This window comes from Stegodyphus dumicola, chromosome 6 (assembly GCF_044657685.1).
Source record: "Stegodyphus dumicola isolate Sdum_Otavi_A_Nest chromosome 6, ASM4465768v1".
Classification (NCBI taxonomy): domain Eukaryota; kingdom Metazoa; phylum Arthropoda; class Arachnida; order Araneae; family Eresidae; genus Stegodyphus; species Stegodyphus dumicola.
The window spans coordinates 178,740,754-178,765,912 of NC_140773.1; the positions used below are offsets into that span (position 1 = coordinate 178,740,754).

The following is a 25,159-nucleotide window of genomic DNA, read 5'->3' on the forward strand; positions in this document are numbered from 1 at the left end:
ATGTTTCATCTGGACATATTAAAAGAAAATTTTAAGGACCATTCATGTTCTCTGAGGAAAAAAATTATAGATAATAGTTATCTTGATGTGTTACACATTTTCTTAGAGACACAACTAATTTCAGTTGGTATTTATGACACAACTGTGCTCCAATAAGATGACAGATCATAGAATTTTGCGATTATCTTGCTAATTTGTTGGTAATGCATTACCTAATCACTGGATTTTAAGGGACTCATGAAGCATGTGTGCTCTATGTTCATCAAATCTAACCACTTTGATTTCTCTGCTTTGTACTGTTATAAAGTCAGAAATGTACAGGATTAAGATAAGCACTGTCCAGATGAAATTTCACATTCAGTAATGCACACCTTCCATTGTTGGAATAGCTTTTCAGATCAACTTTAGACAGCTGCAAGATTCATGCAGAACTGGAAGAATACATTAAAATTTCTTAATATCTGTGTATTCTACTCTTCTAAGTTGTTATTTCCATCACTAAATTTATTCCTCCTCTTAAAATAGATCAATACTTAACATTTTTTCGGTAATGGAATGAAAACTATGCTTTGTTAAAGGACTATAAGCTCTTAAAGTAAAATATGTTGCTTTTTATAAATTTTGCAGAAATGCCATGAACTGCCTGGATAATTAATAGAGACAGCTACAGCGCCTCTGGGTCTGGATTCAAAATCATGGGGGAGGGGAGTTGGATGTTTTTTAATATTGTATCTTTTTAACAATACATGTCAGAAAGTTCTCTCGTTGCAATGGTAATAAGCATGATATTTTAAGGTTTTTTTCGGCACAATGTTCAGAAAACCTCATTACAACATAAATCGCGTAATATGTATTTTATAACTGTCAAAACTAAGTACTATGCATTAACTAAGTAAGCAGTATTTATTAGTATGCTTTTCTTTTTCCTTTTATCAATAGTCATTGGTTTGAAAAAATCCAAGCATCATTCACCTGACTACAAACTTTTGTGACAGTTACAAAAATACATCTGACTGCAGACAAAATAATAAGAATAAATTTTTCATTCCTGTTCTTAACTTTGTAAAATATTTATGTATTCTACACTTTATTTTTGTAATGAATTTATTATAGTTTAAAGAATAACAAAAATCACAATTATATGAAAGAGACAATATTTTATTTAATAACACAAAAATTTAAATTAGCACTAATAGGAAGTACAGAAATTCTTCTTCTAAAAAGATATTAACATCATAGAAAAATATGTAATGGAAAAGGAAACAGAAATGAAAACTATATGAATAAAAATATATACAGAAAAATATACTAATAATTACAAAAAGAATGGTCGTAAAATGCATAAGGTGATGGAACATGCCATTAGTTGTGCTTGCTAATATTTCATTTCCAAAGGTAAGTAATCTGAGATTTTAAAAAAAAAAAAAAAAAAAAAAAACTGTCTGCTTATTTAGCTAAAAAATTTGATTGTCAAAACAAACACTTAATTCCCCCCCCTTGAATATCAAAGGGAAAATGAAATATCTCTGAAATGTTTTTGCACTGAGAACTTTAATCCCCTTAACCTCTTAGTTCCTAGCATATCATATGTGATATACTTGTGGGTTCATTGTATCATGTTTGATGTTCTAAAATTTGAAAATCTAATAAATGGTGTTAGAATGCCACAACGTGTAACTGAAATATCTAGAGTGTTACCAGTATTTATTCTATGAATGCAAAATGTATGATGCTAGTTTATATACAGAGCAGAGTTTAGAAACATATTAGACAGTGAAAAGTTTCTTTTGCGAATAAGTAAGGCAATAATATATAACATGAGTCGATGTTTTGAATTTTTAAGTCTTTTCCTTAATAAATAAAAGTACTTTTAAATGGTACAAATAATCGTTATTAGCAGCACTGATTTCATCTTATTTTTCTTTCAATTGTATGAAATCATGATTAAAAATTAATGTATGCAGGGTTGCCACTCAAACAGGAGAATGAAATTCCCTGACTTTTCCAGGTGTGTTTCAAGAAAATTCCAGTCTATCCGCGTAATGTACGTTGGCTGTGCTAAGAGGTAAATTAATTATGGTATTACTTGTATTGTGTAGCAAATTCACTTAATTATTCAATAAATCCCAGAGGACATTTATTCTTAATTATTCTTGGTATACTTTGTTTGATAATTTTGTTTAGTTTTCCACTTAAGAAACTTAATAAAATTTAAGATATATACATTGGATAAAAAATGTATGTTTTATTTAATTATTACTCATGATCACCACCAGTTCAACACGAGGCTAATCCGGTCCTTATAAATCACAACGCAATGCTAAATAGTTAGGTTAGATTTTAGGTAAATTTAATTCGCGTGAGGTATGTTCTTAAAAGGCACCTTAACACTTGAAAACACAAATATAATTATAATAGTTGTTGTTTTCTCCACTGAAGATTGAGATTAGAATCTTCCCAATCTGGAATAAAATAAGGCTTTTTTTGCAGACGTTCTGCAGCTAAACGAAAGAAAGAAATCTATTTTAATAAATTGAGGTATTTTATATTTATTTTGCAGCATACATAAGGAAAAAATATGTGCATTAAATTTCGTGATGGTATGTCATCATACTACTATAATTAATTTTAGGATTATGCCAGAGAAAATTTCGTGAAATTTGGAAATATTATTTACTAATAATAAATAAATTTAGAGGGAAGAAGCAACATTAAATTATATGAATAACATAAAAATAATTACTTAAAAATTGAATTAGAAGAATCAACGATATTTTTAGCGAATATAGTTATATTACATGGCTAGCCTAGATGACTGATTACTATTTTTTTATTTTACTGCAAAATGGCAAGGTATTTATTAAAAAGAAAAAAAAAAAAAACAAAAAAAAAAAAGGGTTTAAAAAGATTTTGCGGTAAAATTCTAGTATACGGTAAGGCTTTGGCACGATTTTGAAAATTGTCGCCAAGACCAAAATGACCCGTTTACTGCGCATCATGATGTCGCAAAATCCCATTATTATTCTAAACAAAGAACGTCTATGTAAAGAAGAAAAGGTTCCATACAAGTAAAATGCTATTACCCGTTAGAATGCAGAGGGAAAATTTGTCAAGAAATTTGGCGACGGAACCTGGCGGCCAGAATTTCTCTCTTCGCGATGTGTACAGGAAATTGAGAAACACGTGTTAAGAAGAAACGCTCTTTGACAAAAAGAAAACTACGAAAATCCGTTTTTAAAATTATTGCGAAAAATCCACGCAATAATTTTAAAAACGGATTTTCGTAGTTTTTTTTCCCCTGAAAATAACTAATCCATGAATTAATTTACTTGCGCCAAAAAATATTTTCTTTTCCTTTAGAGTTTAGCCACTTGCGCTAAGACTAAACTTCACGGTTGCGGTGCCGTGCGCTACAATATAACAAGCGGTAAAGTGTCTCATTTACGCCGCTCCGCATCTGCAAGTGCAATCCAGAGCTGTAACTCGAGAAATAAACAATCTCGTTGTTAGGCGACGTGTGCACCACGTTATTTTCATTTTTGCAATAAATGCTTATCGACGTGGTGTTCACGTCGCTCACGGTTTGAGACAAAAGCATCTCGACATGCGTGGCACGTCTTTTTAGCGCAAGTCGTTCAAGAAATTTTAAACGATATTCATTTTATGAACTCTTGATAACGTGACCTTCGAACTTCGACACCGGTTTCGATCTTCGGCGACAGATATATCAGACATGCACAGCTGTTTCCCTCTATGATGGAACGGAGCCACGTCTGTTGCAGAAAAGTTTTCCTTCTTTACAATACATATTCTTTGATTCTAACCTCCATGGTACCGTATACTAGGATTAAACCCATTTTGTTTTATACGAGAACAGGTACTTTCTTTAGTTCATGCACTGCACATGCGATTCTCGAGAATACTGGAAAACCAAAAGTTGCGGGAAAGTTGCTTTGCCTTTCTAAAAGACAATCAAATTGGAGCTGCGAAAATTGGCTCTATGCCAGCTACCCGAATGACACTCACGTGATACATAATTCGCCAAAAAAGTTATCTCTTCCGACGTCGGCGCAAAAATCGCTTTTTTTGGCGGCATCGTTGTATGAACTTCCCTGACTTTCCCAGATTTTGACAAAAATACTTAAATTCCCTGACTTTTCCCTGAATATTTTGGTCAATTTTCGAATTCCCTGACTTCTCCCGGTTTTCCAGGTAGCGTGGCAACCCTGTGTATGTTGGAATCCATATACTTCAATAAAAGATTTTATAGGAACTGTTTTTGCAAAGATTTAATACTGAAAAATATTAGGTACACATGGAAGTTCACAGTTCCAAGGCTGCGGGTCCATGGGAGAATTCATTCTCCTTTGACTGAGTGGAAAATTTTTTTTAAAAAAGGAGAACACATTTATAAGCAAAAATAATGGCTTATGAGTATTAATATAAAATAAATTTTCTAAAGTACAGAAAGATATGTTGCACTAATGGAATTATTTTCATTTATTTTAATTCAAATAAATCCATATTATTAACATTCCTTAGCACCATATTACCTTCAAATTAAATAAAGTTAATACGCTAAATTACTGTAAAATTACATTAAAATAATGTATTAACATCAATATTGAATTACAAAGCATATTTACAAATAGATTTTTTTATATACATACATATAAAGGTGTTTCAAACTTCAAAGCCAGATCATACTGATTATTATTACCAGATACATACTTCACATACTGTTCAGTTGCTTCATCAATAATTCCCTATCTTTTATGATCTTCATTGCTTGATCTCGTTCCTTTTTACTTAGTTTTTTCCCTTTATATTTAGCAGCAGCAATATTTCGATATGCTTCCATAACCTGCAGAAAGAAATATGTGTATAAAAATACAAGAACTTCTGTCTACAAATAATACATCATTTCATAAAGTCATGGATGAAATGTAAGAAATAAATATACAGATGGATGAGAATGCCATTTTACATTGAACAAACGTATGGAAAAGGGAAGGTAGCTTAATTTTTATACAATTTAATTGGGAAATTAATTATTTTCTACTCTACATAAGTTTTGAATAGTAGAAAAACACATTTTAAACATTCTGCACTTCCCCAAAACTACAAGAACACAAGGCCACCATATGAGAAACCACAAATTTCTTCAGATATGAATTGAAATTACCATGCCCAGTTAGAAATTTAGTAATTTCAAAATTACAGAAAAATTTTGATTGAGTTTATTATTATTTTATTTTCCATTCTTAAATTTTATTCTATTGTTAACAAGTCAATTGAATACGAAATGCATTTGTTTCTTCCGACTTCTACAGTTTAACTTGAAATGAAGACAAATTGACATTGCTATCTTTGGATCAAGAAGTAAAATTTATTAAGTTCATTGAAAAAAAATTTCAAAAATTCTGGATTTTATTAAAGATCAATTCCCAGGTCTAGGAAAAAAAAAGCACTGAAAATATTATTGTTATTTTCCATGTCATATATTTCCGAGACAGGCCTTTCAACTATAGTTTATATTAAAACAAAGAAATGCAAGATCCTGAAAAATTTAGATGAGGAGACGGAAATGGATATATTATTTATTTGTTCTAATATTGCAGATATCTGCAGAGGTCAACAAGGTTAAATATCACATCAAATTTTAGAATGTTTTTAAATAAATATATGTATTTTGTTCTTTAATAAAAGTTAAATTTTGAAGCAGGGGTCGCCAACTCCACATCTGCAGCATGGTTCCTTTCCCCCTGTTATCTTTAATACTGGAGTTACTTTTGCAAGCAATGTCATTTTTCCCATTGTGCCTTGATATCGGAAAGGTTGGCTATCCCTGCTTTAAAACTCATATTCTATACAAAACAATTTCAACAATTAGTGTTCCCTGACTTAAAAAGTCCAAGAAACACAATTGTAAATCATCTTTAGGTTTAGTTAGATTCTGTTATTCAAATATGGCAAAGGCTTACATTTCAGGTAAGAGAGGAGATATGCCTTCATGGAGGACTTATGGAAAATGTGCTCATATTCAAGCTACACATAGGGAAAACCCTGAAAAACCAACTATGCAGCCAGCCCATTCACCTATGATTGAACTTCCAATATTCAGCAGTCTTAACCACTTGGCCACTGGTCGTGCCAAATTTCTCTAAAGTGATCTGTTTGAATACAAACAACAACTTTTAACATTACTTTTTTAAGGCCACAAACTCCCTCCATAGGTGATCAAAATCATCTAGAACCAGGATGTTTGCCTTAGAAAGTTTTTACTTTTAGTTCATCAGAAAAACTTTTGTTAATTGTAATATTTAATAATTTGTAAATGGTAACATTTAATATTTAGTAACTTGTAATTGGCAACACTTTGGATACATATATGAAAATAGAACTACAGTGTCTCAAAAAAGTGATGGGACACTTGTGCTTTACAAAAGGAAACTGCAATAAAATAAATTTAAAAAACATGTAAAATTTTTTGTGGGTGTGTTTCATACTTAAATTTAGTAACAATTATTACATAACATACATTTTCTCAAAATATTAAAATATTAATTTAATAAAAATACAATTGTTTAGAAGGGAGCAGAAAATGGCTCACTTAAGTGATGAGACACTTACTTTTCCATCAAATATTTATCCAAAAATTTTACTTTTTAAAAGGTTTTAATATTCTGTTGGATTTTGTTTTACTTTTAAAACATGATTTAATCTTCTTGGGATGGATTTGACTAATTTTTTTGTGATTTCTGGAGTGATTTTACCCCATTCTTCTTGAAGCACCAATTTTAATTGTTGTTTTGAAGAAATGGTGTGTTTGCGAATTCTTGATTTCAATTCTTGCCAAATATTCTCTATGGGATTTAACTGTGGAAATTGTGGGGGTGTTTTTATTATTTCAGGACAGTTATACAGCAGCCAGAGTCTAACGTTCAAAGCACTGTGCTTGGGGTCATTGTCCTGGTAAAATTTAAAATCGTTATGAAGGTTCAAATTTCGTGCTGAAGATTTCAAATTTTGATTTAAAATGTCAATATACTTGTACTGATCAATTATACTGTCAATAAAAACAAGATTACCAACTCCAGTGGACGACATAAACCCCCATACCATAACTCCTCCTCCACCATGTTTTACTGTTGGCACCAAGTTCTGTTTGCGAAATTCTTCCCTGGGTTTTCTCCACACCAAGATTCTACCGTCAGAACCAAATATATTAAGTTTACTCTCATCAACAAATATAACTTCATTCCAGTAATAAGAATTCTTATTTATGTTGGATTTTGCGAAAGCCAGTCTGAGTTTTCTATTCTTTTCACTTACGAAGAATTTTTTCCTGGCTGCTCTACTGTGATATCCAGTAGATCGAATTACTCTTCTAATAGTCTCAGAATTAACAATTACTCCATATAATGCTTGTAAATCAGCAGCAACTTTAGGAGCACTCATTCTTGGATTTTTTTTAAATATTTCGAACGATAATTCGCTTTATTCCATTGTATAGCTTTGATGGTCGGCCAGGTCTTCTTTTATCCTGAATCATATGATTCTTTTTATATCGTTTAATGATATTGAAAACTGTTGAATGACTGAAGTTAACTGTTTCAGTAGTTTCTCTAATAGATTTTTCACGTTCAATATGCAAATTAATAGCTAATTTTCAAATTCCAGGCAAAGTTTCTTTTCGTTTAGCATTCATGGCTGCACAGAGCTAAAAAACACAAAAATTCCAAAACAAACTGGAGAGAAATACTACAGACGATTTTATAAATTATTGGCAATTGCTTTTGAGTAAAAATAAATACCCCAAAAGATATTTTTATTGCTTACTTCAGACGATTTTTGTTGCATAGTACGTACTGTCCCATCACTTAAGCGAGCCATTTTCTGCTCCGTTCTAAACAATTGTATTTTTATTAAATTAATATTTTGAGAAAATGTATGTTATGTAATAATTGTTACTAAATTTAAGTATGAAACACACCCACAAAAAATTTTACGTTTTTTAAATTTATTTTATTGCAGTTTCCTTTTGTAAAGCACAAGTATCCCATCACTTTTTTGAGACACTGTATGCTGGTAAGGCAGTTCTCTGTGATTATACATTCTAAGATTGTAAATAAATAGTTATTAGAGAAAACAGTTCAGCTGTTGAAGAGAATATCAGGGGAACAGAACAAGGAGTTAATACACAGAAAACAGATGTAAAATTATATGATTCCAGATATTCTCAAGGGCAAAGTTTAGAAGATGATCAACTACCAAACTCTGCTAGAAACAAAGAACGGTGAGCTAAGAACTAGAAGTGGGAGAATGATTAGAAAGCTGGCCAGGTATTTGGACTGATTTTAGACTGTTAAAACTTTTGAACTATTTAAAAAAACGGAAGAATGTAATATTTAATAATTTGTAAATGGTAACATTTAATATTTAGTAACTTGTAATTGGCAACACTTTGGATACGGATTTGAAAAATAGAACTAGGCTGGTATTGCAGTTCTCTGTGATTATACATTCTAAGATTGTAAATAAACAGTTCTAAAAGCTAAAAGTGTACCCTCATAATGATATATGGTGTTAGGAAAATTTTGCTTTCAAAATGGAAAGTTTAAAACCACCGAGCCAATGAAATTTGATGGAAATCTAGCTTCGAATTGGCAGAGATGGCTGCAATCATTTGAAATATATGAAGTAGCTAGTGGATTACATAATAAAGAAGAGAAGTAAGAGTTAATACTTTTCTTCATGTAATAGGAATTTGTGGTCTTGAAATATATAATACATTTCTTATAGAAGAGGGTAAAGAAATTAAATTAAGTGAAATTAAAACAAAATTTACGGAATATTGTATTCCTAAGAAAAATATTACATATGAAAGACATTTATTCTTTACTAGAAATCAAACCGCGTCAGAAACCATAGATGAATACATAACTGACCTTCGAAATAAAGTTAGAACATGCAAGTTTGCACAATTAACGGATAGTTTTATAAAGGATAAAATTGTTTGTGGTATTAAAGATGATGTAGTGAGAGCAAGATTGTTACATGAAACAGAATTAACATTATAAAATGCTTTTGATATATGCAGATCTGCTGAAATAAATGCATATCAAATGAAAATCATAAAAGATGAGGAAACTGCTGTAAACTTAGTGAAAAAGAAACTAAGTAAACATAATAAGAATACCTACAAAGAGGTAAATATCGATAAACAAAAGACAAAAGTTTGTTCTAAATGTGGAACATCTCATGAGTATCGAATGTGTCCAGCATATGGAAAAATCTGTCATAAATATAAAAAGGCAAATCATTTCGCGAATCAGTGTAAAAGCTATATAATAAAAAATGAAGCAGTCAAGGTAAACAAAAAAGGTAGACAAATTAAATTAATAAATCATGACTCTGAGGAAAAGTTAGAATTTTATGTTGGCACATTAAACCTTAATTCAGATAACAAGGAAGAGAAATGGACTGTTGACGTTAATGTAAATAAAAGTAAACTAAATTTGCAGTTAGACACTGGAGCAACGTGCAATGTTATTTCTAAAAGCAAAGTGAAATTGCTAAATGTTCTGATACAGAAGTCTGAAATTAAAAGATTAGTTACATTCTCTGGGAATAAAATGGATACTTTAGGAAAAGTAGTACTTAACTGCCAATATGGGAAAAATAATTATGTTGTGGAATTCCAAGTTATTGACAAAGAAGTACCTTCTATATTAGGATTAAAATCATGTTTGCAACTAGGTTTGATTCAGAAAGTAATGCCTGTTTACACTGAAGACTTACTGGGGGAATACAAAGATGTATTTGAAGGCTTAGGTTGTTTGAATGGAGAATATAAAATCCAGTTAAAACAAGATGTAACACCAGTCATTCATCCTCCAAGAAAAATACCCATAGCTATACGTGATAAAGTTAAGAAAGAATTACAAAGAATGGAAAATTTTAACGTTATTGAGAAAGTAAGAGAACCAACCGAATGGGTAAATTCAATGGTCACAGTTGTCAAACCGAACAAAATAAGAATATGTTTAGATCCTAGAGATTTAAATAAAGCTATAAAACGAGAACATTATCCAATGTTAACCATTGACGAAGTTGTCACTAGAATGCCTAACGCAAAAATATTTTCTGTTTTAGATGCTAATAGTGCTTTTTGGCAAATCCAGCTTGACGAAGAAAGTAGTAATTTGTGTACATTCAATACACCTTTTGGCAGATAAAAATTTAAAAGATTATCTTTCGGCATATGTTTAGCTGCAGAAATTTGCCAAAGAAAATTAAGCCAAATAATAGAAGGTCTAGAAGGCGTTGAATGTATTATAGATGATATCTTAATATGGGGATCTAATGAAAAGGAACATGAGCTACGACTTAAAAAAGAACTCTAATGGAGAATATAAAATCCAGAGAGCACGAGAAAATAATTTGAAGTTCAATAAGGCTAAATGTAAAATAAAAGTTAATCGTGTGAATTATATAGGGCACGAGTTAAGTGACAATGGACTAAAACCTGATTTTTCTAAAGTGGAAGCAATTGTTAAAATGCCAGAACCTACAGATGTGCCTTCGCTACAAAGATTTTTGAGAATGATTAATTATTTAGCCAAATTTATTCCTAACTTAACTACTATTACTGCACCATTAAGACAGTTACTTGAGAAAGATGTTCTCTGGCACTGGACTGAAAAGCATCAAAAAGCTTTCAAAACACTTAAAGAATTGATTGCAAAAGCACCCGTATTAAAATTCTATGATGTTAATAAGGATGTAACTCTTTCAGTAGATGCAAGTTCTGAAGGATTAGGTGCTGTTTTACTACAAGAAAACTAACCAATTGCTTATGCTTCCAGAGCTCTAACAAAAAGTCAGAAAAATTATGCTCAGATAGAAAAAGAGCTTTTAGCTATTACTTTTGGATGTTCTAAATTTCATTAATATATATATGGCAAACGTATTACAGTTGAAACTGATCATCGACCATTAGAAAGCATAACTAAGAAACCTCTTTTTTAAAGCACCACAGCGGTTGCAAAGAATGCTGTTAAATTTACAAAAATATGATCTAGATGTACGATACAAAAAGGAAAAGACTTATTAATAGCAGACACTTTGAGTAGAGCATATTTGAATACAACAGAAGATAATGATGAAGATACAGAAATTTGTACGCCGATTCCAGCATCTGATGACAAAATTTATGAATTGAAGAAAGAAAGTGAATGTGATGCTACACTACAGTGCTTAAAGAAATATATTCTGAGAGGCTGGCCAGAAAGGAAACATCAGGTAGAACCTCAAGTCAAAGTATTTTGGGACTACAGAGATGAGTTGACAATGGAAAATGACTTATTTTTCAAAGGAGGAAGGGTAATTATTCCTTTATCTATGCAAAAGGAAATGTTAAATTTAATTCATGAAGGTCATTTTGGTATAGAAAAATGTAAGAAAAGAGCTAGAGATGTTTTGTTTTGGCCACTTATGAACAAGCAGATAGAAGATAAAATTCCAAAATGTTCTATATGTAATGAATACCAGAACAAAAACATAAGAGAGCCTCTGATACCACATGAAATTCCCAATTTACCTTGGTATAAAGTTGCGACAGATTTATTTGAGATTAACAAAGATATATATTTATTAATTGTAGATTACTATTCCAACTTTTTTTAAATCTCCAAACTACCGGATACTCGAAGTCAGACAGTGATCAGTTACATGAAATCTCATTTTGCAAGATACGGTATACCATTGATAGTGATATCTGATAATGGACCTCAGTTTGCAAGTAAAGAATTTGCAAAGAAATACCAATTTAAACATATAACAAGCAGTCCATACCATCCACAGTCGAACGGATTAGCAAAGCGTTCAGTACAAACAGCGAAGATATTGTTAAAGAAAGCCCAAGCAGATCATGCTGATCCTTATTTAGCATTGTTAGCTCATAGGAACACTCCAACTAATGAGATGCTAGGATCACCAGCTCAATGACTTATGAGTAGAAGAACAAGAACGAATCTTCCTACATCTGAAGAATTACTTAAATCTCAAGTTGTGAAAAATGTAAGAGAAAAAATCAACCATGAAAGAACTAAACAGAAGTCATATTATGATCGTCATACAAAAACATTACCATTGCTAAATAAAGGAGATTGTGTTCGGGTATATCAAGATAATCGCTGGAAACCAGCAGTTGTAGAAGAAGTGCATAAGACGCCTAGATCATATATACACTTAGATCAGGTGGATCAGTATTGAGAAGAAATAGAAAAGATATTAGAGAAAACAGTTCAGCTGTTGAAGAGAATATCAGAGGAACAGAACAAGGAGTTAATACACAGAAAACAGATGTAAAAGGATACGATTCCAGATATTCTCAAGGGCAAAGTTTAGAAGATCAACTACCAAACTCTGCTAACTTAGAAACAAGGAACGGTGAGCTAAGAACTAGAAGTGGAAGAGTGATTAGAAAGCTGGCCAGGTAGTTGGACTGATTTTAGACTGTTAAAACTTTTGAACTCTTTAAAAAAACGGAAGATGTAATATTTAATAATTTGTAAATGGTAACATTTAATATTTAGTAACTTGTAATTGGCAACACTTTGGACACGAATTTGAAAAATAGAACTATGCTGGTATTGCAGTTCTCTGTGATTATACATTCTAAGATTGTAAATAAATAGTTTCTAAAAGCTAAAAGTGTACCTTCATAATAATATATTAATTAGCATACTTAATATTTTTGTTCATCAATTTAAATTTACGAGTACTAAAAATATATATTTCATAGTTCTAAATAAAGTGTGGCATATATTTATCACCCAGTAATTTGTTTATTGATAAGTGTTGTTTTCTTATGAAAATTTTAAATTTAAAAAAAAATATAATTTGACAACAATTCCTAAAAAATATCACTTTAAAAAAAATTTTTTTAGAGCCTCCTTTTTTTTAAATTTATGTTCTATACATACTTTTTAAATGCATTAAATATCTGAAAGAGAATATTAAACATTAAGATATAAAACAAAATTCTTTAACTACATACTCTAGCATCAGCTTCTTGCAGTTTTTTCTTAACTTCTTGTTTGGCCATTTCTGCCTTGGCTAAGGCTAAAAGCTTCTTTTTCTGCTTAATATTATGCTCACAAACAGGTATTAAGGCAGCTTGTAGCCTTTTTAGTTCATTAAATACTTCATCAGAACTTCTAGATTCACCATGATTAGCTTCTAAAGCACCTGTAAGGAATAGTAAAATGCTGACAAAGATCCAACATTTGTCACACTAATTGATGGCAGAGGGGGGCTTTTAATTATGTACAACTAAACAGTTTTAATTTAGTACAGCTGAAATAAAAATAAAAAGAAACCTCATTAAGAGTTTCATTTTGGTTTTCTGTAGAAGCAAATTTGCATTAAATATTCAACAGTAATATTTATTTATAAGAAAAATTGATCATTTTCTGAGTTTGTCATCTTTGGGAAGAGCTCATTATAAGAGATTTCACTCTACGTAGATAGATATACTGATAAAATTTATATTTTTTTCCTGACTTCAGATAAAAAATAATTTGAAATCAAAATTCAAAAGGGGGAAAAATTAAAAGAACAAAGGCAACTAATAAAAAAATTTAATTAGAACTAAGCTACCTGTAAATTAATAAACATCTTATTATAACATTTAATAAATATCTGTTTGAAAATATAAAGTGGAAACAAATAGTGAACCTTAGATTTCAAAATATATGGGATTACCGATTAAAGTTGGGATTAAAAAATCTAACTAATACGTCTAAGTTACTCCATCCATTTAAAACACATTCAAGAAAGTTTAGGCAATCATTCGATATTACAGCACTAATTTGTGCTAAAAGCTTTCTCTCTAGATTTAATCTCTCAGCTTCAACAACATATACATATGTTATGCTTCAGTTTCTCTCTGTGAGCCCACTATATCAAATGTGATGCAGAAGCAAACCATCACTGGTGGCCCATTCATTGTGAAGAAATATTTTATTTGAAATATTAAATGCGCATGAATGATGTTAGATTGTAATAGTGAAACGTAATGGCATAGCTTGAATATTAATTTTGTTTGTATGAGTATTCTTTATTATTTTATGCTACAAAAGTAAACTGAACGATGTTTATAATGAGCATTAAGAATTTAGAAATATTTCACAAAGTACAATCAGTTTAAAATTTTGCCCAGAAATATGAAAATATGACATGCAATGATATTTTAAGTTTTCTTCTTCATTCCTGTATGAAAATAATTTAAGTATGCAAATATAATCATTATTAATAACACTGCAATTTAACTTCTTAATTTTAATTTTGATTTTGATTGTAAATAATATAATTTTTCTGCTTATATTATAAAAAGTAACACTTGAATAATATATGCAAGAACCCAAATATTCTATAAAAAGCAGATGTCATAAGAATAAATTTTGCATACTTGGCTTAACTGAAAACACACTCAGGCACATGATGACATTTAGCACTCCAAAGTCATGGGTGCATGCGGAAACTTCTTTCTCCTGGTGTCAGAAGCGAAAAATTTAATTCACACAATTTTAAACTAATTTACTTACATCTGACATCATTTTCTCTATACATAAATTTATACAGTGAAGGTTTAGAAAGTTGAGGTAAGTGATTTGTATCTAACTAGCCTTTGTCTGGTTTTTAAATGTACCGGAAAACAAATGTCTTCTCGACAAACGCCGTATCCAAGTACCACTCAACAAAGATCCAGTATCCAGGAGAAACATTACATTAAAAACCTGCACAGAATTATCAACCTAATTTTTCTGAATGGTAACAGTGCTGATATCAGCAACAATGGCAACCATGATATATCAGCAACAATGGCTTTGTGCTATTGTTGCTGATATGAGAAAGCATTATTGATTTGATGGGATTTCATCAAAAAACGTAAAATAAAAAAAATCGCATTCAAATTTTGAAAAGTTGCTTTGAGGTGCACTGGCTCTTGTCTAGATGCATTTATGTACCAAATTTTGTAGCCTTGGGTCATTAGGTTATGCACAGCACGAATGATAGACACACACAGACTCTTCTTTTTATTATATGTAGAGATTATTAAGGTATTGGGAAAATTTTAAAAATATTCTAGCAATTTGATTTCAAATACAAAGAAATACACCATGTTTATTTTTTCTTACTTTAACCACTCCTGAGCAGTATGGCTTTTTACATTAATTCATGAAAACCTGTATTTAAACAACATTTATTTCGTTAAATTTGTAGAATAACTTATGTTAGTCTCTCATTTCATAAACTTCTGTTCATTAAGATGATATTTGCATCATTAAAGAAAGTGAAAAAAGCAGACTATGTTTAATTATAAGCTAATAGACACTAAGTGACTAAAAGTCTCCTAACTGACTAAAGTCAGTGATGCCAAAACACTTAAAATCACCAAAAAAGGTATGTTAATTACATGTTGTGGGGTGTGAGAGCCATATAAGAATTCTCTGTTCAACAGGAAGGAATCTGTTATCAAAGGAGAGAAAATCCCCATGTCACAGGTGGTCCTGTTATCAGTTATTACGCTCTTTAGTTCATATATACAGAAATGAATGTTAAGACTTGCATTAATTGGCAAGCTGGCAACCAAAACTGCTGAATTTTTTTTTTCCCATAATCTATCAATTTTATGTGGACAGTGCATATCTCATTGCTTATGTTTAAATATAAGACACTAAAACTCATGAAGCAATATTTTTTGTGAAAGCAGGCTTTTTCAGGTAGAGGACGAGATCCTTCTGGTGTTAAGATATGCTAAAAATTCTAAGTTATCAACACCCAGGATCGACTTAGAAATTTTGATTCTTAAACCATATTTATCTAATCTATCGAAAACAAGTTTCAAGTGATGTCTGTGTTGTTCTTCTGAGGCAGAAGCAATTAATATGTCATCGAGATATGGAAAAGTAAAGTCCAAACTTTGAAATGCTTCATGTATAAATCTTTGAAAAGTAGCTGGAGCATTTCGCAAACCAAAGCTCATTACATTAAATTCACAGAGGCCGAATGGCGCTTTTCTGTTTGTCCTTTTCGGCTATAGGAATTTGGAAATAGGCTTTGAAAAGATCAATTTTGGAAAATATGTTTTTGCCTTTTGAAATGTGGTTAAAATCGTTAATCCTAGGGCTAGGGTATCTGTCAGGAATAGTTATAGCATTAAGTCTTCGACAGTCTCCACAGGGAAGAAAATTTCCATCTCTTTTAGAGACTAAGTGGAGAGGATTAGCCCATGGAGATGTAAACTGTTTTATTATATTGTTTTCCAACATATACTGAAATTCTTGTTTGGCAATCTGTAATATTTTACTGTCTAGCTGTCTTGGCTTGGAATACACCGGTTGACCTTCAGTTAAAATGTGATGCTTAACATTGTGCTTAGCATTTATTATCAAAAAATTAGGTTTTGTCATATTCGGATACTTGGATAACAGATCATGATATTTTAACGTATCATGTACTAAACTTATATCATTCATTTTGGAGATGGATGTAATGTCACATTGAGTAGTAAGGTTAGTTACACCATTAATTAATCTTTTGTTGTTTAAATCAATTAATGACTTGAAATGGTCCAAAAAATCTGCTCTGATTATGCCTTTATTAATTTTGGCAATAATGAATGGCCATTGAAAAGATTGACGAAGGCCAAGATCAAGCATTAAAAATTTTACGCCATAAGTGGGAATTTCTGTGCTATTGGCGGCATACAATTTGAAGTCACTTTAAAGTTTATCTTTTTTTGTAGCAGGTAATAAACAAGCATCTGTGCCGGGATCAATCAGAAAATACAAACCCATGTGTTTGTCAGTCACAAATATTCGGTGTTTGCGGCCATCCTGAACATAACCTGCAGCAAAATCAGCCGCTAATTCCGCTGCTGGTTTAAGTTTTCCAACTTCTTTTGACCCCAAGAGCAGTTAGGTTGACACTTTTCAGGAATGCATTTTGAGCCAAACATGTAATGGTAATAACAATACTTTCCATTTGTATTAAATCTTTTACGTTTATTTACTACTTTGCTCTCTGTATCTATCGCTACTATGATTCCGAGACTGAGACTGGTAAGAAACATTTAAAGTTTATATTTGTTTTTCCACAGAAGAAATTTTTAGCAGTAACTCATCAAATTTAAATTTTTGCCAGCGGAATAAATTTCAGGTTTTGAATTCCTTTCCATTATTTTGTCGGCCATTAAAGCTATTTTGTCCCCTCATCGGAAACCAGTAAAATATTTTTTATCGAGTCAGGCATTTTTTTAAACCACAATGCTTTGAGTACTTTATCTGAAAAATCATCAGTAGCGAGCGATCTCATTTTTTGAAGTAACTGACTGGGTTTCATATCCCCAAGGTCAAGGCCAGTGACTAAGCGCTTAATTTGCTTATTTTCGCTCTCTTTCAAAGTGTTTAACAGTTTTTCTTTAAGGCATGTTTATCCGTAATGATATCCCAAATAATTTCAACATATTTTGGCTCTAGTTGAGATATTACATAATTAAATTAGGTACTATCAACAGTTATTGCATTAATTTCGAATTGAGCTTCTATTTGAAAAAACCAAATTTCAGGATTTTCTAGCCAAAAAGGTGGAATTTTAACACTCACCTTGCAAGTTTCCAGCGTTGATATTCCTTCCATAATCCAATGTTATGGTCACCAGTCTTTCATTGTTGATTTGATGAATAAGCGAAATCAAAACTGATCAGCCAGAGCATTTCATAAGTGAAATAAATGCTTATTTTGGTCTTAAAAGAAACAGCCTATTTATTTTTACAATTTCCATTCTTATTTGCAACATGTTGCTTATTTTTTACATAAAAATATAACAAACTTTTAAGAAATAAAGCTTACACAACGCTTATCATGGAACACTCCAAGTAACAACGTTTTTAGCTCAACGTGTTGTTTAACGGCGATCTTAATAACTATGCAAAACATTACATCATGTTGCTACTTAGGAAGTCTTAATAATTATATAGAAACATTAAATTATGTTCCACTACAATGGCACTTACGATTTGCGACCTGTTTTCTGTTTCTACTTAAACCTCTACTAGTCCAGTTTGTGAAATTTTCAGCTTTAGAAATGCTTTTTAAACTGTCTTTTTTTTTTTTTTTTTTTTTTCCAGTTCTTTATCTTTCAACTGTTTTTCTTGAATTTTTTAGAACTATCTCACTGGAAAAATCCACTCATGTTGCAAATAAGTCACAAGGGACACTTACTTTTGAAGATCTAGACATCAAGTCTGCAAGCACATTAGTTTTACCAGGCATATATTCAATTCTCAGATAGCAGAATTGAATCTGAAGAACCCATCTTGCCTAATGGTCTGATGGTGACTTGATGCTCTTAAGCCATTTTAACGCCTAGTGATGGCACGATTATTTCTTGGTTTTCGATGTAACCTCGAAATTTCTCCCGAGCCCAAACTACTACAAATGCCTCACATTCAGTAATGGAGTAATTTCATTCTGCTGGGGTAAGCAGATAACTGGCACACTTGATAACATGTTCTTCGCAACCTTCTCCTTAAGTACAGATTGCTCCTAGAGCATAATTGCTACCATCTGTATGGATAAGAAACGGCTTCGATCCATATGGTTGTTTTAACACTGGGAATGTTATTAATCTTTTCTTCAATTTTTCAAAAGCTTCTTGCTGTTCAGGATTCCAAATGTACATGTTTTTGGAAGGTTACTAAGTGGCCCTGCAATGTTTGAAAAGTAAGGAACATACATTCTAAACCATAAACAAGTTTGCAAGAAGGACTGAACTTCCTTCACACTGGTTAGCACAGAAATTTACTGAATAGAGGATACTTTTTCTAGGTCCACTTCAATTCCATTTGTGATTATTCAGTAATAAAAATATTTAACTCGGTTACATGCAAAATGAAATTTTTCTCTGTTAGCATGAAGAAAATCTCTCGAAAACAATTTGCTAGTCACTAACATGTTGATTAAAAGTCTTTCATAAAGTAATGACAGAACAAAAATATCCTTTAGGCCTGTTCTAAATTAAGTAGGTGTTGAAAAGTGACGGGCATTTCATAATCTGAGAGGGAGTGCACAAATATTAATATGCCCCAAATGGACAAATGAAAGCCATTTTATCTTGATCAGCTTCATGTACTTTGACCTAATGATTGCCTGATCTAAGATCGATGGTAGACATATAGACATATTTCCAGTGTTATAGGCAGTGGGCTTCACTTCTGTGGAAAGATTGTCCCTGCGTGATAAAGGTTATGTGTCTGCAATAATAGTAGCATTTAGTTTGCAATAGTCGACGAAAAGTCTTATGCTACTGCTTAGTCTTATACAACAGAATTCGCATAAGGAGATTCACGTTCTTCAATTATACTATTAGCCCTTAGAAAATCTAATTATTTTTTCAGCAACTCTCCTTTTGCAGAACTCATTCTATACAGAGATTCTGCAATCAGTGGACTGTAACAATATTAACCCTATGAATGGCCCAGGTTTTTGGATCTATCATGAAGACCTATATTTAAAGAGCCTTTAATAGCTAAATATATATATTTACATAATTTAGTCTCTATTTTCATAAACTCACATTCATCACGATGGCATTTAAATTATTAATGAAAGTAAGAAAGCAAAATATCTTAAATCATAAGCTAATATATAACAAGTGAAAAAATCTAATGACCAGATAAAACTGGCCATGGCACTCAGAGGATTAATACAATGTTCAATGAACTGAATTGGAAGTTTCTGAAGTTCTATTCCGAGAGTCAGAAATGGATATAGAATTTTCAGTCTTGGAAAGCACCTTGTAGAAAGTGTACTGGATGTGAGGATTTTTGCAGTAATGCTAAGCATCACTAAGGACATTCAGGACAATCCCAGCATATTGGAGAAAGTCTGTTCCCAAGACAGTTCTGTTTTCTTTTGTTTCAGGCAAAGAATTAGTTTTGTGGGTACCACTTTACTTTCAATATTAAGATCCACAACTGTAGCCAAGGCAGCTATGTTGCTCTGTGAATTCTATATTCCATCAGCATCAAAGAAATATGTTTGGGTTTAAACTTTACTTTTTTACTTTGCAGTATACAGTAAAACTTTACACCAGCAATAGATTGTGATGTACCGGTATCAGTAAATACAGCAGCTTCCACTCTACAAATTTTCAGGATAATTAAGCTGGGTGAAGATGTGGGTAATTCAAGCATAAACAAATTGACACTAAAGACGCTTTTGTTTCTCCTTTAGATCATAAACAAATAGAACATTTAGATTGTATTTAGCTAGGACAGAGGTCGGCAACCTATGACCCGTGGGTCACCGAGTGGCCCATTTGGTAATTTCAAGTGACCCACTTTAGTTCCGAAAATAAAGTATAAGATATACAAACATTTTTTTCTTTTTCCCAAAAATTTTTTGTCGCAAAGTTATGAACGTACCAAATTTGAATCCAGTATAACATATAAAAATATCCATTTAAGCTCTACCCCCGCCTGACTGGATATGGAATCGGCCGATAGTATGCGGAATGCAGCGACATTGTCTGAACAAATTGTACCATTCCTGGATGCGCGCCACATCCCCGCCTGACTGGACATGGAATCAGCCGATAGTATGTGGAATGCAGCGACATTGTCTGAACAAATTGTACCTTTCCTGGACACGTGCGTCGTTATCTCAGTTGTATGTCAGTTATTGTTATAGCACGTGTAGTACAGTAGCACAATAATATTGACCTAGTGAAATAAATATTATTATTTAAAAAAATTACCACAAACAAACAAAAAGCAAAAAAGAGATTATTTCAAGATGTGTGGACAGAAACGTATGGGCGTATCAAAAATGGTAACAAATTGATATGTACTTTATGTACAGATATAATTACTGCCAGAACTTATAATATTGAGCGACACTTTTCTTCAAAACATAAAGATGTGAGTGAAATGGCAAATGAAGATAAATCTGAATACATTGCTAAACATGTATTAAATTTTGGAAAACAAAATAAATTCTTAAAGAGATTTGTTACCAGCAACAATCACACTACATCTGCCAGCTTTGTTGCAGCTCTTAGCATTGGTACCAACGGAAAACCATTTACAGATGGCGAGTTTTTGAAAAACGCATTCATAAATTGTTCCGAACACTTATTTAATGACTTTGAAAATAAAAAACAAATAATTTAGAGAATCAAAGAAATTCCATTGTCAGCTAGAACAGTCCAGCATCACGTTAAAGATATGGCGAAGAATATTGAACAGGTAAAAAATGATTTGTTATCTTGTGACATAATTAGCATTGCAGTTGTCAAAAGTACCGACATAAATAGTATTGGTAGGCTTGCAATAATTATTAGATTTGCATCAATAAATAGCTCGAATGTCAATAAAGAACTATGCATTCTTGCTTCAATGAATGACACCACCAAAGGCACTGATATTTTTCATCAAGTACAAGAGTTTACAAATTTCAAAAATGGGCAAGTATTGGATTTAAAAAGTAAATTGTTTTCCATAACAACTGACGGTGCTCCAAGTATGAGAAGAAAAACTGTTGGATTTGTAAAACTAATGGAAAATGAACTTGGCCGTTCACTTTTATCGTTTCATTGTATCATACACGAAGAAAATTTATTTGCAAAGGCATTTACACCACAACTTAAGGATGTAATGGAAAAAGTTGTTAAGATTGTAAACATGATAATAGCCCGATCAGCATTAATACACAGGCACTTTAAAGCTTTTTTGGAGGAAACTGAATCGAAATATGGAGATTTGTTATTACATTCTCAAATACGATGGTTAAGTCGGGGCAAAGTTCTTAATAGATTTGTACAGTGTTTTGATGACATACAAATATTTCTTCACAAAATCGGTGAAAATGATCTCGAACTCAATGATAAACAATGGTTTTTAAGACTTTTGTTCTTAACAGACATAATGAACCATTATAATGATTTCAACGTACGACTCTGAGGAAATAACCACACAATTTTGAAAATGTATGAGGAATGGAAGAGTTTTACTTCAAAATTGATATTATTTAAAACTGTCATAAAAACTAAAAAAATTCATTTCTTTCCCTTGTTAAAAAGGGAACATTAAAAGAAAATATCGATGAACGCAATCTAAATATGTTCGAAACTTGGATTTCGGTCATTAAAAGTGAATATGAAAGTCGTAAGAAACATGGAGAAATGTTTACATTTATAATAAAGCCCGATGAAATAGAAGAAAATATTATAAATTTGCAGTATTTTGAATATCTAAGAATTGACAATTTTAGTTTAGAAATGATTGATTTTAAAAGTTCAACATTATGGACGGATAAATTCAAGAAATTGCGGAACAATTTGGAAAATACAGAAGATAATCATTTTCTCATGATATCAACATGTTGGGCATCACTTCCTACGATGTTTTCATCATTAAAAAAAATTGTCTTTGCCATTTTGTCCACATTCGGTTCCACTTATAAATGTGAGCAAATATTTTCACAAATGAAATTTATTTTAAGCAAAAACAGGAGCACGTTAACTATTGAAAATTCAGATGCTTGTGTTCGACTTAAAGCGACTAACTATAAATCAGACTTGACTAAATTGACGTCACAAGTTCAACATTAGGGGAGCCATTGATATCGTAGAGAAAGTTTATAAATAAAGTTTATTCAACTATGTTTGTAATTATTTTCTTAATAAAATATATCTTATTATTTACTAAAATACTGTTTTAATACGAAAATATCTCTGACCCAAACGTCTCTTTAATACTCGCATTTTGGTCGATTTTGACCCGCGGCCAAAAAAGGTTGCCGACCCCTGATCTAGGAGTTCCACACTCATAACATCAGATGGTTCCTTTTCTCTGTTAGTAGAAATCTAAGTTGTATTTGGGCTTTTCTTGCGTTTGGGGGGGGGAACCCTGTCTGAAACAGTGAGCAATTAACCTGCATCGCTTAAGAAGCATTTCCTTAATTTTTTTGGTAATCTAGAGATTCTTTTTCTAGTAATAAGTTGTACAATTTCTGTTGGTAATAAACAGATCAGATAAAAATCCATTCTGATTATGGAATACTTAAAAATTGTAATTGACATTTAAAATTGTTAAAAGGGTTAAATTTAAGGACAGCTCTAATAATATCCATTTGGGGTTGCTCTATTTTCTGACCTGTCACCTCTTTTCAGAAATTTTTGTAACTCCAGTTGAAGTTTTTTTTTTCTCCCAACTAAAAAAAAGTGTTTCTTTTTGGTTCTTCCATCTTCTGCAATATTTTCTTCATGCAAAAGTTTTTTTCAATGCTTATTCTTCATACAAAACTTTTTCTTTTTCAACTATACTAACTTATCATTTTCAGATGCATGTTCAACCAATTTTCTTTCGTCAATTATGCTGATAAATATATTCCTTATGAATACTTCTTTGTACTTGTCTGGGTTTATGATTAACTACTTGAGTCAAATCACTTTCATATTATCTGAGACGGGCAGACCCAGTTCTGTGGCTAGTACTTCTAGATCTTTTTTTCTGGCTAGTCCTAAAAATGCCATGTTATCATACTTTACTGTTGAAAAGTTCACTGTCTATTATCTTCAGGTGAATTTGAAACTGAAACTTCATATATCTCCAAGATAATCTTTAGATGAAGATTTCACTGGTACAAGTACTAACTAAAAACCTGCAAAAGAATATGAGTCAATGTCTTGAAGTCTTAAACACTGGTTGTTCTCAACCAGACAAATCATTCGGTTCTCGTGTTGATTTGCTGATTTATAACCAGAGTGCGATAATTCTAAGCATGATTAGCTTCTGAAATATTTTATTTTTTTTTTCCTTTTAAAACTAGCATTACACTAAAGGTATGCATATTATTATTATAATAGAAAATTTTACTGCTAAAATGCATTCACGTTTTGTTATTCATATCATAAAAAGAAAAAATTACCAGACTTATAAAAGCCCATAAATAGAAGACAAAACATTCACACAGCGCCTGTCCTACCACTAACATTTATCATCAATGTTGTTTTTCCTCCTATGTTTAAGTCAGTTACTGTTTTCCTAAAAATCTTTTTTTAAACCTTTGCTTACTGTTCCCATTTCCCATTTTCTGAATTCTGTCTTGTCGTGGCTACTTTTCATTTACTGTTTGCCTATTATTTAAAAAACACTGTATTCCCTCTGGCAGCCACTAGGCAGCACACTTAAAAGCTGTCTGTGGGGTTACAGAAATTTCTTTTTTTTTTTTTCTTTTTCTTTTTTTTCTTAAGCATATAATAATATACATACATTTTAGATCAAAGATAAAAGAAGATATATAATGATTATGAATTATAGTACAATCATAAAAGTTATTTATTTACTGAAAAATTATTATAATTCATTGGAATGATAGAATAAGGAAAATTATACAATTAAATATTTATTACACAGTAACAGTTATTTACTATACAATAACAGTAATTTGTATTTTTACCAATATATAAATAAATAAATCCATAAAATTAAACCACAATATAATTAAACAGTTATTAAAAAATGATGATCCAGATATCATTTTAGATTACTTTAAAAGTAATTTTCTGCCTTCAAAAGAATCAAGCCCGTTTTATTATTATAATATTCAATCTTTGAATACATGCATGTTTGTGCTCATGGTCACGGCTGCCACAGTCAAACTATACAATCAAATCAGTTTTTAAATCTTTTACACACAATATATTCAGGCGCAGATTTTTTTATTTAAATATAAGCTGCTTTAAATGCTGCATAAATGTTTCAAAACTACTTCTGCGTCATCTTGAAACAGAAATTTTTTAAACATTTTATCTATGATTTGTAAAGCTATGTTATAGCTCAGGATCTAAAATTATTTTTCTGAGCTTTCTGACCCAAAAGGGGTATTTACACAACTGTTCTGTGCCTGACTCCTTTATTAGTCATGCAATTATAAGATCATTATCAATAGTCAGATATTGCTCATATTCTATCTCCATTTTGTAAACTTATGTCAGCCATTTCTTTTCTTTCTGAATAAGAATAATTTTCTGAAAGGGAGAGAAATGCATACTGCCTTTAGTAGGTATCTTTCTTATAATG

The 25,159-nt window shown here is 31.3% G+C and overlaps 1 protein-coding gene across 1 annotated transcript in view; it reads right to left on the reverse strand.

The window, feature by feature from the left end:
* Positions 1-1,137: 1,137 nt before the first annotated feature.
* LOC118201686 (transcriptional adapter 3-like) overlaps positions 1,138-25,159 on the reverse strand; it is a 105,479-nt gene continuing 81,457 nt past the window's right edge. The window contains exons 10-11 of the mRNA XM_085819206.1: positions 13,067-13,257; positions 1,138-4,864 (exon numbers count right to left, since the gene is read on the reverse strand). Coding sequence (XP_085675332.1) covers positions 4,733-4,864; positions 13,067-13,257 — 323 coding nt within the window. The 3' untranslated portion in view covers positions 1,138-4,732. The remainder of the gene's footprint in view (positions 4,865-13,066; positions 13,258-25,159) is intronic.